Here is an 18,899-nt window from a genome sequence, read left to right on the forward strand (position 1 = left end):
AATCAAGAAAAAAGCATCACTCGTTGATGTGCAGTACCATGGGACACCAGAGTAGATGAGAAAGAAAGAGAAAAAATTGATAAGTACAGTATCAAGACCTGAAAACAGAAATAAGGCTATGGGGTATGCCAGTGGAAATTGCAGCCATAATCATAGGAACACTCGGCATGATCCCAAGATTCCTGAAAAGGAACCTGCAAAAACTTGATGCCAAAGTAGCTCTAAGACTCATGCAGAAGAGCATGCTGTTAGAAACAGTGCACATAGTGAGAAAAGTGATGGACTCCTAAGGAGGCAGGATGCAACTCGGAACCCCACACTGTAAATACCACCCAGTCAAATACGATGACTGAGATAGACAAAAGAAAAAAAATAATAATAATAAGCTACCAAAAACTATTATATCCTGACCCTGTCTATTAACCAAAGATGTATACCAATTAACAGGGATGGGAAAAGGTCACTATATGTATGACATAAAATTCATCTTAAACTTTACTTAAGTTTAGGTGAAAAATATCAACTTTACATTCGTGAAATTGCTACTTTAGGAAGGAAGCCAATAAACAATAAGATTTTCACCTATTACAGTGGCTCCCCCCAGCCCCCGGGGTTTTACGCGTTTCACATTTCCGCGGTTCACTTTGTTGCGGATTTTTGTGGAACACATCATTCACTTCTCCGCAGGGGAAATTTCACTCATTTGCAGATTTTTCTTTGGGCTGTATCTCTAAAATTACCACTAATTCACTTTTTCTGTAGAACAACACTATTTATTCACTAATTACTGTATTTTTTCATTAAACATATGTATACTGAGAGAGAGAGAGAGAGAGAGAGAACTGAAGTATTTAAATATACATCAAAGCACAATAACTTGCTGGGGACGAGAACTAAAGGCACTTAAGCTATGGCTGGGATGAGAATGTTGAGAGCTGCCTACATATGAAATACATTTTTATAATAAAATAGTTTTATATATCCTTACCAAATAGTTACATAGCTATTGTTTCTATTTTACGCGGCAGCTCAAAATTTAAAATCTGCGGTAGCGCTCGTTTGTTTAAGGTGTAGTTATACTGCCCCGCCCATTTTAGGGGAAGGATAGGTACAACACAGCTAAAGAGATCAGTTCGTTTATGCTCTATGTCCATGAGAAGGGAGGAGGGAGGGCTCTGACCCTGTAATTTATTTGGTAAGTATATATAAAAGTATTTTATTATAAAAATGTAATTTTTATATGCATAACTTACCAAATAATTACATAGCTGAATCCCACACTGACAGGAGGTGGGATACACGGACAAAACTACTCAAAAACACTCAGGGATGGAAATGAATTTGAGATAGGAAATTTAGCTAGCATCATGAAATGCTTGTTGTAACCTTACCTGGTGAGGGAGCTACAGCAGGTGGGTAATGCCTCTGGTCGGAGCTCCTCTCAACCTGTATTGGTGTGGCAGTAGAGCCAAGAGTCGCCTCTACTGCAGTGGGTGCTTTGCAACACAGGAGTTAATCACAGGTTGCCAAAGCTAACAATCCAAACAAGACACATAGAAATGTGTGTGTGCCCTTGCCCTGGGCACAATACAAAATATGACCAGAATTTTAAAACCTACACCACAAACTTGTTAAAAATCAAACCAACTAATGGTACTCAAGACACAGTACCAATCAAGCTTCCCAAGAAAACACCAATCCTCGTTCAAGGAGAGCAGATAGAGAAAATATAAGAAATTCCACTTATCACTCTTCATCCAACACCATGCCAGCTGCGAAAAACGGGCCTAGAGTACTGCATGTTTGTAAATTGTTTCCGCATCACGCAGGTAAAACATTGCAAAAACTGATTTGCGCCTCCAGCAGGAGAGAAGACAGCGATAGATTGTGCTTGAAGGTCAAGGATGTGGCTACTGCTCTAATTTCATGTGCTTTGACCTTGTATAAAGGAAAAACATCCACCTGGATCCTGGAGTATGATTCAGAAATCACAGTTCTTAAAAAAATGTTAAGGCATTCTTGGACAACGGCCGACTGGGGTTTTTAACTGACCACAGATCCGGAGAAGGGCCTCTAACTTCTTTGGTTCCTCATAAATAGTCGCGAAGAGGACGAACTGGACAGATGAGTCTTTCTTGATCTGCTTGACCTAGAATGTTAGCCAGGCTCTCAACTGTAAAGGAGTGTGGCCAGGGACTAGAGGGGTCTTCGTTGTTTGCCATAAAACCTAAGGTCAAGGAGCAGATAAGTGTCACCTTGCAAGAAGCCTACTCTCTTATCAAAGGCATGTGACTCGCTAACCCGCTTCGCCATCGCTAAGGCCATAAGAAAAACCGCCTTTCTTGTCAGATCTTTAAGAGAGGAGGATTCTAGAGGCTCAAAGGGAGGACCCGAAAGCCATTTATGGACAATATCCAAATTCCATGCAAGAGCTGGGCTTCTATCTTGCTTACTAGTATTCAGGGACTTTATTAAATCACTTAAGTCCTGTTTTAATGCAAGGTCTGTTCCTCTGTGCTTGAAGACAGAATTCAACATAGATATGTATCCCTTGATAGTTGATGTGGCTAGACCTTTCGAGGATCTGAGGAACAGCAAAAAATCTGTGATCTGAGCTACCGTCGTCTGAGTAGAGGATATATTTCTATCTCGACACCAGCTCTGAAAGACTGTCCACTTCGATTGGTAGACTGCAGCAGAAGATTATCGCCTACATCCTGCAATAGCTTCTGCAGCCTTCCTACAAGTTCTCTGACAGTCTGAAGCCTGTCAGAGCGAGAGTGGGTAAGCATCGGTGAAAACGAAGAAAATGGGGCTGTCTGAGAAGATTTTTCTCCTGGGGTAGAATCCTTGGATAGCCTACTAGTAGGCTTAGAAGGTCTGGGGACCACTCCTTGTGCAGCCAAAAGGGAACCACAAGGGTCACTGATACATAGCTGTGGGTGTTGAACTTCCTCAACACTTCTCTTACCATGTTGAAGAGAGGAAAGGCGAAGATGTCAAGACCTGACCAATCTTGTAACATGGCATCCATCGCCCATGCTTGCGGATCTGGAGTTTGGGAACAGTACAGAGGGAGACAATGGTTTATTGAGGTTGCAAGCATGTCTACCGTCGGCTTTCCCCACCATTTTGACAAGTCAGTGCACATCTTGTGGATTGAGTGTCCACTCCATCAGTAGAACCTGTTTGCTGCGACTTAGTTCGTCCGTGAGAACGTTCATTTTGACCTGGACAAAGTGGATCAGAACGATGGTCCTGTTGTTCTGTGCCAAAAGAAGAAAGTCTTTATCTGCTTCGCAAAGTGAAAAAGAGTGGGTTCCCCTTTGTTTCTTTATGTAGGCCAGTGCAGTCATGCTGTCTGAATGTACCGCGACTGTTTTCCCGAAGGTCTCTGTCGCAAAAAACTGAAGGGCCAGGTGTATCACCCTCAATTCTTTCACATTTATGTGCAAATCTCTTTCGGTCGGGGACCATAAACCTGGTACCTCCAAACTGTTGAGAAGGGCTCCCCAACCCAGATCCGACGCGTTGGAGTACAACGCAGGAGACAGTGACATCCCTGTCTCAAATCTGTCCTCCGCCAGCCACTACCGAAGGTCCTCCTTGATTTCGGGGGTGATTTTGAAGATGAACAAATCTAGAAATATCTTTCTCTGCCAGTTGGCTTTGAGACAACTGAAGGGTTCTGATGTGTAGTCTGCCCAGAGGTACAAACTTCTCGACTGACGACAGAGTTCCCACAAGGCTCATCCAAGTGTTGGCCGAGCAGGATGGAAGAGACATGAATTCTTGAACTTTCGAAATACAGTTGCGAATCTTTTGTTGGGACGGAAAAGCCAGAAAATTCAGAGAATCTATCGCTATCCCCAAATAAAGAATCGACTGTGTGGGGATTAAATGTGATTTCCCCAAGTTTATCAGCAATCGTAGGTCTTGCGCAAGTTGAAGGGTCTTCTGAAGGTCCTCTGCGCATTGGGCCTCTGATGGGGACCGCAGGAGCCAATCGTCCAGGTATAAAGACACATTGATTCCTATGAGGTGTAGCCATTTTGTTAAAGGAGCGAGAACCTGGGTGAGGTGTCATGGAGAGGCCGAAGCACAGGGCCCGAAACTGGAAGACCTTGTCCTGGAACATGAATCTCAGATACTTCCTGGAATCCTGGTGAACCGGAATGTGGAAATAAGTGTCCTCCATATCTACTGTCACCATCCAATCCCCCTGATGGATGGCTGACAGGACCGACTGATTCGTTTCCATCCTGAACTTCGTAGTTTGGACAAAGAAGTTCAGAGCACTGATTTGGACAAAGAAGTTCAGAGCACTGACTTCCAGGACAGGTCTCCATCCCCCTGATGACTTGGGGACTATGAAGAGGCAGTTGTAAAATCCCTCTGTGCTCGTGTCTTTGACTTCCTCCACTGCCTGTTTCTCAAGCAGAGCCAAAACTTCTTGAGACACGGCTGAAAACCTCTCTGAGCCTACAGAGTATGCTGTCAATTTGATGGGAGAGGTTTCTCCCTGAAGGGGATCGAGTAGCCCTCTTTCAAGACTTGAAGCACCCAAGGATCTACTTTCCTGATTCCCATCTATTCCAAAAAAGTAGTAGTCTTGCTTCCATCAGAGCACGGAGGACAGGTAGCTCACTTGCGAGAGGTGGTTTTGTTAGAGGGTTGTTTGTTGAGTCGCACTGGACTCAAATTAGTTCTCGGACAGGACTGGACGCAACCTCTACTCCTTCGAAAGGGTTGCTAAGGGAAAGGAGAAATATTCCTGGTCAGAGGAACTGCAGTGGAAGAAGGACGTGTTGAGATCCTAGTCCTCTTGGTGGACTGAGCGAGTAAATCTTTGGTGGATTTCTTCTGTAATTCTCCTGCCACCCATTCTAAAGTCTCTTGAGGAAAGAAGCCGTTGCTGCCCAAGGAAACGAACAGAAGGGAAGAATGTTGAGAAGGAGTGACTCTCTTAGAGGTGAACGAGCACCACAAGTTTCATTTCTTCAGTACACCAGTAGTGAAAATGGTGGCTATTTCATGGGCGCTGTCCCTCACTGCACAATGTGCAAAATTCTCTTGAAGTGATGCACAATCTTCGATCTTCTTTGTTGGCGCACTAACAGTCCAATTGAAGAAACTCAGAGCCTTGAAAACCTTAAAAATATCTTTCCACAAATGGTCGTTCCGATGAGGTAAATAAAAACCTGGCAGACAAGTAGTGTCAATGAGACTGGACAAGTCCCCTTGAGAGGAGGCAGGATGGAACTTCCCCAATAGAATACGACAAATACTTCTGACGTATCAGACGAAAAGGAGGCGCACAGAATACAGCTTTACCAACGCCTCTCTTTTCTGACAACCATATGTTGATTTATGCAAAAGCTTTCCTGGATGAGGAGGACAGGACCATACGTGGCAATTTAGCCGCTCCTAACAGTTGTCGCATCATAAATGCCGAACCTGGAGAAGAAGGGGCAGCTGTAGAAAAGAAGTCCAGGTAGTATACCAGGAAGAACCACAACAGGGCCGCGTAGTTTGATGTAGGAACGTCATCCTCTACGGGTTCCTCTTCGAAAGAAATTGGGGACATTGGAGGATCTGAAGGAGCTTGAGTGGTTGTAGATGGGTTCTGCAGCAAGTTCAAGATGTTATCTAAACATTGATGAATAGGGACTAGGGAAGGATCCTGAACAGCAAGGGGATCAGCACGAATCGCACAAGAGACAGCAAGTCCCACCTGTGGCGCCGGACAGACGTTGGAAGGCGAACAAACGTCAACACTGACGCCCGCTAACACTGGATGCTTGGTCCCTGGACGTCCGCTCACAGATCCGGCAAACAGATCTGAAGTCTGCAATTCGGACACTATGCTTCCAAAGGGAGGATGCTCAGAAGCTGGGTGTCAATAAGACGGACACTCGGACACTTGATGTCCAAGCGCAGAACGATCCGACAAAACACGATCACTCCCGGAACGCACGGACAATGGACGTCCACTTGTTGGACGCACAGGCAACGGACGCTCCAACTAATGCCACTCAGAACTGATTTCCCACAATCGGGCATTACACTCTCAGACTCTGGATGTTCGGACACTCGATAACCATACGTTGGACTAATGGACACTTCTTTACACACTTTTGGCACTCGATGTCCATTAAAAGGAAGCAAGAAGCTTGAGGAGACTCGCAAAAACTACAGGAGGGCTGAGGACTACGAGCTCTATCCAATGCTCGCTTACGAGATGGGGGAACGTCCCCGTCCATCGGGGTGCCAGACCTTTCCAACAGTCTTGAAACACTGGCATATTGCTGATGGCGCTTATGAGCACTAGAGTCTGAGCCACTAGAAGATGACACATGTATGTCCATTCGGATGCCTTTCCAAAAGCAATCCTCTGAGACCTGGGACAGGCAGACAACAGGCTCGGACGAGGCGACGACTACTCGTGGGCAAACCCCACCAACTCCCTTGGACTGCCAGTTTGCTTCCTCCCAGGTGAACAAGGGAGTTTAGCAGGGACCTTGGTCTAGGAGCATTGGTGGAATGAGTAGCCGCCCCCTCCACTGACACTGCACCCGACACTGCACTTATACTGTTGAATTTGTCCATGAGGACATGCACTGAATTCCCAATTTGGGAAATTGTGTTCACTATTAAATCAAATTTCTTGTCCATACGCGCTTCTAGCCTGGCAATGGCGTTGGGATCAGGGTAATGAGAGCCAGGGATTGGAGTTGCAGGGAAAATCAGAGGACTTGAGATAAGGGAAAAGGTGGTTCCAGGTGTTAGAGGAATAGGTAAAGGAGTCATATCAACCCCGGGAGACAAAGCCTGACTAGCGGAAGCCTTCACTTCAGCCCTAGCAGTTGCTTTCCTAATTCTGTCACACTGTAATTTGTCTAAGTACAGTATGCATAAAGAGTCTTCCACTTCCCCATATTCCAGTCTTTACGCTCGTCACAGCAAAGTTTGGGAGAGCAAACTTGTTCCCTGCACAAGCTACAAACAGTATGATTGTCATATTTGGCTGAAGTCGACCTATTCTTAAAGCCCTTACTATAATACCTTATACTAGAAAGGCTAGAATCTGACACGATTAATATGTCAAAATCGGGAAGTCACAAAAGAGAAGTCTGAATTCGCTAAGCTAATTAACAGGACTGTGCTACCAAAAAGAACAAAGTACTTCACCAAATGAAGGATAATGGTAACCATCCGGTGAAAAAGAACAAATTTAGAGCTGCTTACAACCAAGTCCAGTCATCAACTGGCAGAAACGAACTGAGCTCTTTAGCTGTGTTGTACCTACCCTTCCCCGAAAGTGGGTGAGGCAGTATAACTACATCTTAAACAAACGAGCACTACTGCGAATTTTAAATTTTGCGCTGCCACAAAAAGTAGAAATAATAGCTATGTAATTATTTGGTAAGTTACTTATATAAAATCGGATTTTAAATATTTTTACGTGATTAGAGATGAAACATCAACAGTGATAAAATATTCTCTTGTATACTGTTATAATGTGTGATAATCATAGTTAACTAAACTTGTCATGAAAAATGGTACAATAAAATATATAAAGCAAAAAATATGGCAATGCTACCTACACTGATCTGTCGTGAGTTGCTGGATTTGTTTATTTTCGTGTTTTTTATGCTTATGGTACAGTAATTGATATTTTCATTAAGGAATATGGAGAGAGAGAGAGAGAGAGAGAGAGAGAGAGAGAGAGAGAGAGAGAGAGAGAGAGAGAGAGAGAGAGAGAGAGAGAGAGAGAGAGAGAGAGAGAGAGAATAATGGCACAAGAATTTTTTAATAAATTTATGGTAGATGGTGAGGACTAACCACAAAATGACGTAAACCAAGAACTTACTGTAGTAAGTAATTTTTTTATCATAAATGTATTTGTACATAATCACAAAATTACTAACATGACATAACAAACCTAGCATTCTATTTGGGGGTACGTGTCCCATTGTTCTAAACTACCCACATATTTTAGATGCTCTATGCAGTACTAGTACTATCCTAAAATATGTACCTGTACAGTAAATATAATTTCAAAATCATCTTGCAACAAAGGAAAATATCAATATATGTAAAATGTAGGCGAAACCTTGCATCTGAACGATAGGGGGTACTTAAGAGTAACAGTTGTAGGCTGGTATACTTAATTTTGCAACATGACTTTGAAAAGATATTAGGGTGTTCTGGGATGATAGTTTGAGGTAAATTTTTGTTTGAACAGTCATGTTCAGCGATGAACTGTTAAATGGGCAGTTATAAGCATTTCATGGATGTATATAGCCTACTTAAGAGTAACAGTAGTAAGAGAGTACAGGCAGTTCCTGGTTATTGGTGGGGGTTCTGTTCTGAGGGTGCGATGATAACCGAAAATCACTGCTAACCGAAAATCGGCGGTTTTTGCGGTTTTTTGGCAAATTTTGGGGCTTATTGGCAACTTTCGGTTATCGGCGCTTCTGTTAGGTATGTATCAGCTCCAATACCCAATTATCAGCGCCGATAAGCAAAAATCGGCGATTTTTGGCGCCGAAAGTTGCCGATTTTCGTTACTGGACAACCACCGTAAAACTGGATCGCCATTAACCGAGCCCACTGTTAACCAGGACTGCCTGTACTGTAATCTAAGGTCACTTTGAGTGTTTTGGGATGATGGTTTGGGGTGTATTTTTGTTTGAAATATTAAATTGTTCCAGTATGATCATTTATGGTATATTTTTGTTTGAAATGTCAACTTAACCAGTGAAATGTTAAAATAGGCAGTTATAAGAGTTTTAGTTTAAGGGGTACAAGTTGTTTGGCAGTTATAAGCATTTTTAGAGGGGATTTTTGCATTTCTGCGGTCGGTTCTGGAACCTATCCCCATGTAAAAATGGGGGAGCACTGTAGTTTCATCCAATTAAAAACACAAAGATTGGATTTAGTGGCTACATCCTGACTGAGGTCTTTAGTCTACCGAGATTTGTGTAGCTGTATAATCCTCACAGTGGCGCAAAGTTGCCTAGCTGGTTTTGTATTTCTCTTAAGCAATCATATGTGAAATGGCACAAGCCAAGCCTACTTACTAAAGTGAGCAAGGCTGGTTGTTGACTAGCTGTGCTAGAATGAATGTGCTTAAAGCTTAAGAGGTACAAGATAATGATAATCAACACCTATCTGCAAATCAGGATCCTGTCATGAAAATTCCACCTGAACATTCCACTTCTGGCAAAGCTGACTGGACCCTACAGGATACTACATTAACAGCTAGCAGAGGACAAGAAAGAAAGTACAGAAGCAGATAAAGCTATGTCTATGTGCAAACTGATATCTGTGAGAACTCTTGGTGATTCTTTCATGGGAAACAGTAAGGAAATCAGCTTGGAACCACTGGATTTCTAAGGTTTTGTCCTTTTTAAATGTAGATGTTGTGCCTTCATTGGACAGAAGAAAGCTAACTTAGAACAGAGTAAAAACTGCTTTATTGGATGGAATGAAAACATATTATACGACAATCAATAGTTACACCTAAAATTTGTACAAATATAATAAAAGATTGTTTTTAAAAAATATTAATAAAAACTATTCCTAAATGATCTCCAGTATTCATACTATCTCCTGCATTCATTGGGGACCAAAAGGAGAACAGTTACTATCAAGTGTTTACAGTGTCCACTGACTAAAAAAGTTTTGTATTATATTACAACTTCATAAAAATGGATATTAGTAATTCATGCAGTCCTTCTGGTTGCATACCCTTCATTTACTGTTAAGTGCAACAACACAACAACATTAACATTAAAGCAGCTGAGTAAAATTATGCTACCTCCATTAAAGTAGTGTAACTTTAAAAGCTATTTCAATAGACTGACAAACCTACAATAACATAAATGAACACAATACAAAACTTTTCAAAATGGCAATACAAACACTACACAAACAAATAATATACATAAAATAACTTTCTTACTAATGACTCAAAGAAATTTTTCACTGGCATCACTAAATTCAGGTGGCTTATTTAATTATTTTAAAAACTTAGTTGTTATAATTTCTTTAACATGTGCAAACCTTTTAAATAGCAGCAACAAACACAAATTTTTAGCCTGACCCCAGTGGCACTTAGATTAGCATATATCAATAGCTAAACAAACAACTACTGTACAGTACTGAGTTTATTTAATTAAGGGACTAGAGTAATAGTGCTGGTGGCAAACAATACCGACAAACAAATAATATCTACACGCAAAAATGATATTCTTGTCCACTGCCTCATTCTCTCCAATAAACTTGCAAAACCTACTTCAATAGCTGTTCTCCACTGGAAATGATGATCCCAACAGGCTTTAAATTCCCAAAATTATTGACATGAATTTTTCATTCTAAACATTAAAGCTCAAAACCTCAAACACTAAAATTTTCCAAAAGTTCTAAAGTACACTCTTTCTCTTAGTACAGTACAACTACCCACTTTATCTCTGCTGTAGCTATATGAAGTTCTAAAAACAAGTAGTAGAACCATTAAAGAATCATACATGAATTAACAGTTGCTTACTACTCAACACTACATTATTTCTTATCTTTATGAAAACAAGAGAGACCCATGAACGTCTACAAATATGATTTAGTATTCTCAGATGACTTCATATTCTAAAAATAAACTGGAAAACAATGCACTAACTTTATTATCAATGTACGAACCTTGAACAACTTACAGAGCTGACTATATGCCTATTTATTTGTGGGACAGTTTCATTCACCCTTACTGGATGGGCATGATCATATGAGGAACTATAACAGGTTTTGAGTGAATGCTGGGCTAACTCTTAGAGGCACTGTATTAATATTACACATCACATGGTTTGGATTAATTTAGCAGAAAAAATGTTCATATCACTTCAATGGGCCATAAATGACTTATGGCAACTGAAGTAGCTCAGCACTCAGAGAGGTAGGGTAGATCAGTGTGCCTTGAGATTTTGTGGGGGAATGTACTGCCTCTCCCTGGCTCCAGGACGTCTTTTTATTCATTTGCTCATAAATATACCCAGGGATTGCTGTTGGCTTTAGTTCTTATCTTTTATGATAGTAGTTCTGCTATAAGTATAATTTTGTCAAGTAAAGTGCAAATAAATATTAGAAAAAACATGTATACCTCACAGAAAGGTGCTGCATCTCCCCATCTCAGTAAATCTCTTGTAAATATTTTACAATAAACATACAGTACCCAGAATTTGTTACTGATTTTAATTCTCATCTGTTATGATATTGCGTGAGCTGTAATTAAAATTTCACAAAACAAAATACAACAAATTATTAGAAAAATTATGTACAACTTGGTAAAAGTAGCATATTTTTACAAGTGTCTTGGAAAAGATGCCCAATACTGGGTTGTAAATATTCACTTTCAACTTCCTGTGGAAGGTACAGAAAAATTTTAAAATTTTTTTTCTTACATACACCATGTGCATTTGCATAGCTTTCTCTTTCCATTAATGTGTTTTTTTTCTTAAATCGGCCAACCTTAAAGTCTGCCTGGTCTGGGGGGTGTGCTTAATATATATTTAGCCCATCCTGTAAGGGTTAATACTGAATACAGTAATATCTATTTTCACTGATTAAAAAATGCAAATTTAAGAGTTTGCTGTTTCCATTGATGTAAGAACCTGAAGTCTTTCAAACGGATATGCCTCAAGCAAAAGCTGGGTTTGAATGATGAAAGGTTTGTAATGAGGTAGTTAACTAGCAGTAGGTGAGGTGAGATTTATAAAAAGACTTCAGGTTTGTAAATCTGGGAAAAATGTAAATTATCATCTTCAATTTTAATTTCTTCCTATGAGTATACAAAATTGCAAATTTTATATTGAGACCCACTCCTTAGGAAGGGTATTGTCCACGAAGGATGATTCCTATGACCACCTGTACAGCCGGGCATATGTGCTGCCATGGTTGACTGGGGCCTTTGCAAGAGTATACCTTGCCGGTGATTTTACTCTGGGAAGTAAAGAGAAATTTGGTTTCCATGTGAGTTAGGAAGACAAGCTCAGAATGCAGCATATAACAGCAAAATTCCATAAAAATCTGCTCTTCCACCTGGGCACCCATACCCCCTTATAATAGGGACAGAGGGAGTAACATCTAGCTACTAAAAATAAGCAGGAGACTGGAAGCTCTGTTGTGTAATTTGCCAACATCTGTTGTAATTTGCCAGCATCTGACCTAACCAGAAAAAATGCAGAAATTTGGTACTGGGAAGATGAGAGAAAGAGGGAAATAATACCAGTCATCTTTCTTCACATCTTGCACCACCTTAAACCTTACCCTCACCTGGGGTATGGAGTAATCACCCTCAACAAAAGACCTGTACATCCACCTGATGACCTCTTGAAGCCAGAACACAATGGTGTACTTAAATACTTTCTTCATACAATTGCTAGTACAAACAAACAGTTCTGTACAGGTAATAAAGAAAAAAAACTCTCACTGGAAACAAATTCTCATCATAATCAACTACAAGAACTCAAGATGAACGAGAACAAGAAGGATCCACATTCCTCTGGATGCTGCACAAGTGGGAGAGACTGCAGCTTGCCTACTCCCTTTGCCAGAGATGGATGCAGTAGAGGCACACGTGAAATTCTGCGATTGGAAAGATAACCCTCCTGATGACACAAGCCACAGAAAATGGCCTATTTTGCCTAGTATACATCTAGTGTGGATTTCCTGACAGTATGACATCTGCATCACCCTGCTGAAAAAGCCTCTCGCTTGCTAAAGATGGTTGGACAGTCTACAGCTGTGAAGGGTAAACAATTGTGGCTTGGTGGTGCCTCTGAAGATAAGGCTGTCAAAGCCATGGGAGCCAAGGGGTAGTTCTCACAGTGCCTTGATGAGATGATCCAGGAGATCTGTGGCCAATGAGCCGCCATTGGTCACTCTGTGACTGGGAGTGACCAGCACATACTTAATTATTTCATAGATAAGGCAAAACAGCAGAAAGGTGTATTATCAAGGTTGTGACTGAACTGATCTGCTGATATATTCTGACAGCCTGGGATGTACCTGGCACCAACCTGAAAAGGGAAAGGGAGGCCGTCCCCCACGCTTGTTGACTTATGCCGTTATGGTCAAGTTGTTGCTCATTCATAACAGTGTAACCCATCAACTGATCCCAGAATGTTTGCAGAGCCAGAAGTGCTGCACTACATTCCACTGATGTGTCCCATAACAGAAGAATCTCCACAGAAAGGGATTCAGTGGAACTCCCACCAATGTTCCTTCCTTCCCAGCTCAGGGACACAAGGAATATTAGAGGATCAGGAGGCAGGCGACCAATGTTGCTTTGCACACCACTGAAGGGAATGTACGTGAAACTGCCCAGGTGCCAAGAGTTTCTCCATGGAAGAGACTGAGAAGGATCTACCAAAGTCGATCTGGTTGTTTCTGTAGAGGCCAGAACTGTGCTGGTACCATTCTGAATTTGTTGATCAGCAAGTCCACGGGATGGACCATCACTACTACAATGTCAGTCAGCATAACCCAGTACTTCACTTCATCAGCTGTTCGGGTAATGGATCCAACTTTTCCCAGCTAATCAGAATCCTCGAACCATGACGGAGAGAAAAGCTGACCTCTATCCTAAAGCAATTGCATCTTGGAAAGCATGACAAAGAAAGAAAAAGCTATCTTCACCCTAGAGCAATCGTCTCTCAGAGCTTGCCAGGCTCAATCAGTTGCTGAGGTAATGTAACTATCAAAACCCAGGTGAAAGGGCTCAAACAAACAAACAGAGCGACTATCCACATCATAACCTGAGGCAATCAACAGACTAAGGCACACGGCCTTGAAATGGGCTTCTCTGGCAGATGCGAACATGGAATGTGGGGTTTCCTGGCTAAAAAGGTTTGATGAATGAATTTATCCAGAGGTGTGAGGTCGGTAGGTGGTCTCCTGACCCCAGTTGACTTTTCCACCAACAACTTCTAGCTCCTCTTTTTCCAGGAATGCCTTTACCTCTAGATATGGACAACCCTGGTAAGAAGGAAACAGGATCAGTCAGTGAGAAATGAGAAGTCATCAGTCCTTGTAGTTAAGTCTATGAAGTACCCAAAGGATAAACCTACCTAGGCCTCCAACCCCTAGTAATGCCACATTATCCAATGGCATGACAGGAATCCTCATACTTGAGGCAGAGGGAGAGGAATGCCAACTTATGTGTCCTCCTCCCTACTTCTGGGCGGGGCTGGTTGGAAGACTGCAAGGGCTGAGGCAACTACTGACTCTTTCCAGGGAAAGACGAATGCTGTAAATCCAAATGGGATTTAGAAGTGGTATGGATTTTTTTAAACCCTGATGTTAATGGCATGGCTACTGCTAAATGCTTTGCTGCAGATCCCCCCCCCCCAAAATACTGGAAGAGATTGCACAATAGATAATGGAGTCATGAGCATCAGTTTTCTGTTTTTCAAACTCAACCTTACTCTTTGAAAAAAGAAAGGACGAACCCAGGATTGATCTGTTCCATAGTGAGAGAACACTCTTGGTCATAACTAGGATAGAATGGAAGATATGAACACTTCCCCCTTCAAGAACAGTTTCTTGGCGAGAGAGTTTTCCCAGTCCTTCCTCCAACATCAATGGAATGAGTCCCAGACACCAAGTCATTGTATGAAGGCACTAGAGGTAAATGCATACAATCACCTTCCTTGTCCTCATATGCCTTAAGCCTGGGCCAAACAGCCAGGATGGCCCCACTATCCAATTGAGGAGAGCAGGAACACACACACTACCTATTCCATGTAGAGTGGTACTAAGTGGTATGCAGGTTAGGTGGACATTGGGCTGTGTACCCTCCAACACAGACCCCGGCTGAGGAAGGTCCTAGCTGGTACCAAACATGGGAGTACAGCTATGCTCATGACAGTTTGGGAACTAATCATGAGCACGTCCCAGTACATACAGAGGAACTAGCTCAACTTATAGTCTGGGAAGTACAGATTTTTCCTTCCTAACTTCTGAAGAAGTACCAATATAGGAGCCAGGATCGGCCCTCATCGCCTTAGGAGGATGTGCAAGTGACTGGGAGCAACCAGGGTCACTCACTGAACATGGAGAGGTTCATGGAGCAAAAATCAGTAGCCAGTGGGATTGTGTACTGATTCACCTGCACAACCTGACTGTTAACACTCTCTGCAGAAGACTGGGGGTTATGAAAAGCCTCTCAGCCATTTTGCAGCAGACTGCCTTCTAAGTTTTTGCAGAGCCTGGTTAGGAAAGACAAAGAAGGTGAGAAGGTCGAGGAAAAGAAAGGCAATAAGAAAGAGGGAGGTGAAGTACAATGCTATACAGTACTGCATTAAATAAATGTCAATAAAAATACTGTACCAGAGAGAGAGAGAGAGAGAGAGAGAGAGAGAGAGAGAGAGAGAGAGAGAGAGAGAGAGAGAGAGAGAGAGAGAGAGAGAGGGTTGAGGGCACACTAAATGCATAGCTTGCTTAATGTGATGCATATGTGTACGTACGCATAAGCAGGCTAGCCTAAGCTAGGCTTAAACATCGACTTTATATAAAAAACATCTGATTCTAATATATGCTTTTATAAAATTTCATATATTCACCCTACAATGTTTTTTATTTGTAAATTTAAGCACTTACCATTGTCACTGTCACATACATACATCGGATGCAGAGATGGAGGGGAGGCTATAAAATATTTTTTGCTACACCTAATGATGCTTTTGTTTTCTCTTGTATATTATAATAACTATAACAAAATTTCTGCTCTCCCAGTTGCATACTTTAATCAAATTTTTTGTGCAAACTCTACCTATATTTTGCAATAACATTGCCAAATGCTTACATATATAAAAAAAAAATTTCCCTAATATTCTTTCTGAAAGGGGTCTTGCCAGTCATCAAATATATACAGTAACCAACAACAAAAATAAAAGCAGTTTTTCCTACCTTTTACAACTAAAACAGTATAACAGATAAAAGTCTAAAGTTCTTGGAACAAGTAACTAAATCAAGTGACTCTGACAAGTCAATGTCACTAATACAGTAAATAAGATTTAAGATTAAGCACATTATTTCACTCTACTTACCTCAAGAGTTATAATACATGAAAAGATTTTCAACATGTTTATCTGAATAACATAAATTTCATTGAAAGAATTAGCTCATTCAAAAACTGTCTTCTGCTAGAGCTTACAAAATTATTGGCAAAACTTTAATATGTGAATTATGTTTGCCATTAGATGAGGCCGCAGCATCCTGTATCATACAACATGCAATGTACAAGACTATTTTTTAAATAGACACACTAACTCTGGCATGAAAACTTTTTTACAAAACAATACTGTATTACTACATATAGTATAAGACAAGCATATGCATAATTGTGTGTGTGTCTGCAGAAAGTATTTCAAGGTAAAGGTAGTATTTACCTCTAAATATTTCTTACAAGACACTCATGATAAGAGAACAGTTTTCTCAAAATACAATATAATGAAAGCTGGCAGCATGAATACAGCCACAGAATGACTGACAAACACATTCTAAATTCAAAAGCCAATGCTACGAGTATTTCAAACAACAAAACCTCAGCACAGCCCTCACAAGACACCACGACCAATAATTGCATACAAACACGACAAACAATGCAAAACATCTGGCACTAACACAAGTTTGGTGAAAGAAGCAAATTAAGACTTACATCATAAAACAGTGTTGAAAACATAGTCAGGATGGACTCAAGGAGTTCCATGGCAATCAACTTCAGACACTCCATCAGCCCTGGCTTTTAACATAAACAAGCACAAAATACTATAAGGTGTATAACAAATACAGTACATACCATACTTGTGGACAAGTACTAAACTAATGTCACGAGGGAAGCACCCGTTACAGCTACCAACTGGTAGCACAAGGATATGTGATGCTACAAATGAACAGCAAGATGCACTTCCTCAGCAAACAGTACACAACAGGATGTTGGAAAGTGTAAAGGTGTTTAACAAAATATATGGATAAATTAATAATCTCCATGATGCAATCATATGAAATAAAAAAATATATTTTTAAAACAAAACAAGATTTGATGTAAATCCATTAATCATAATGCGTCTTATTCTATGTAAAATGGACCCAGCTACACCAACTTGAAGACTTGAAAGGCTGACTGATTGATTGATTGATTGAAATATGAACGTTTGGTCTGGCACTAGAACCATTCAGTTATTCAGTACCATGATACAAAATGGTCAGTAGTACTCATAAATTAATGACTAACAATCTTGTAATAAATAAAAATGGTTAAATATCATAAAACTGACAATAATTTTTACAAAATCTGTGACGATCTTAACATCATCATTTAGAACTTCTATAGAACCTAAAATTTTAATATGGTTTCTCTTACCTTTATACAGTACAGTAATCCCTGAATTATTTGCATCTCAATATTATCTGCATACAACCAGCACCCAGGCACCCAACATATACATGTAATATACATACAATACATAAAAATGCTAAAAACCTTGTTCCAATGGTTGGTAACACTGCTTACAGGGATAATCAATCTGAGAAAGGGGGGGGAGGAGTGTTAGGAGGGTGGGGAAAATTTTTTCAAAAGGGAGGTGTGGTGGGAAGGTCGGGTGGAATGGAAGGGGCACAGTTGGCAACTGCGAGGGTAGAGAGAAGCGTTAGTAAAGCTGCTCATATGCATAGGCATGCAGGGAAAGGGTTTGGGGGGTTGACTGGGGAAGGAGTTTCCTGGGCAGGGATGGGGTGCAAAGGCTGTAAGGTTGTTAATAATACTTTGTTTTATGCTTTTTCACATTTTAATAAAGGATATTGACTTGTAACAAAATGAAAATTTTTATGATAAAATTAATTATCTGGCTTACCTGCTGTTAAAGCTACCTTATATCTTCACACCATTAAGTGTGATTGGCATTCAAAATAAAAAAAAATAACGCTTAGCTAACCCACTATTTCCCACCAGCTGGCCTTGGAATGTTTACATTCTTGTCAGAATTCTTCATGCCGTGTCCTTGTACAGAAGGTGTGAATCAGTGTTAGTGCAGGTATTGACCTACATGCAATGGGGTTAAGTTCCAAAAAGGGATTCTGACAACGGAAAAATCTATTTCCGGGGGAAGACCTGTGTCACCCAGTGAAATGGTTCCAATAGCACACATTTCTAGGTACTGTATAAATATTGCTAAATATACCAGAGAAAAAAGCTATCCATAATGCCAGGGTTACAACCCCTGGATCGATCACCACAATGGTGTCGGTATGCACTAAGGGGTGAGTGGTAGCCACTTTCACAGATGCTTTGCCCAACAGATTTCTCCATTCTCAAAGCCCCCAACATGGGTGAGCCGTTCTACCCACTACTACCTTCCGTTTGCTGCCACCTACCACTCGCGCCCGCCATCTTCATCCCAAAATTAGCACCCTCCAAGCTTGGTATGCTATCCAGGTGGGAAAGGAAGTATAGGGATGGGTCACTGGGTGACACAGGTCTTCCCCCAGAAATAGATTTTTCCGTTGTCAAAATCCCTTTTTTGGGCTTGACCTGTGTCACCCAGTGAAATAGTAACAGAGAATCAGCCATACAATAGCTTGGTGGTACCATCTAAAAGATTACCTTAATGGAGCTAAATAAAACTAAGAGAACAATACTGAGTTTTAATAACCCCAAATTATAAAGTTCAAAATATAAATAAAAACTATAAGGCACATAGGATATCAATGTTACAGGCAGGAGTCAGGCTGTGAAGCAGACCTGACCTAAAAGGCTAGAACGCAGGGCAAGCAAGCGAGGCAGGTAGGCGAGAGAATATACCAATAGGTAATTTAATTAAGAATTACATTACAATAAGGATAAA

The 18,899-nt window shown here is 40.9% G+C and overlaps 1 protein-coding gene across 4 annotated transcripts in view; it reads right to left on the bottom strand.

Annotated features, from left to right (window-relative positions):
- Positions 1-18,899, bottom strand: part of mon2 (Mon2 homolog, regulator of endosome-to-Golgi trafficking) — a 318,335-nt gene that overhangs the window by 162,618 nt on the left and 136,818 nt on the right. For 2 of the 4 annotated variants that reach the window (XM_067082770.1, XM_067082771.1), the window contains exon 8: positions 16,715-16,798. The exons of the other annotated variants lie outside the window; for them this stretch is intronic. In XM_067082770.1, the coding sequence (XP_066938871.1) occupies positions 16,715-16,798 (84 nt within the window). The remainder of the gene's footprint in view (positions 1-16,714; positions 16,799-18,899) is intronic. 4 annotated transcript variants of the gene reach the window in all.

Source organism: Macrobrachium rosenbergii, chromosome 39, assembly GCF_040412425.1.
Source record: "Macrobrachium rosenbergii isolate ZJJX-2024 chromosome 39, ASM4041242v1, whole genome shotgun sequence".
Lineage (NCBI taxonomy): Eukaryota > Metazoa > Arthropoda > Malacostraca > Decapoda > Palaemonidae > Macrobrachium > Macrobrachium rosenbergii.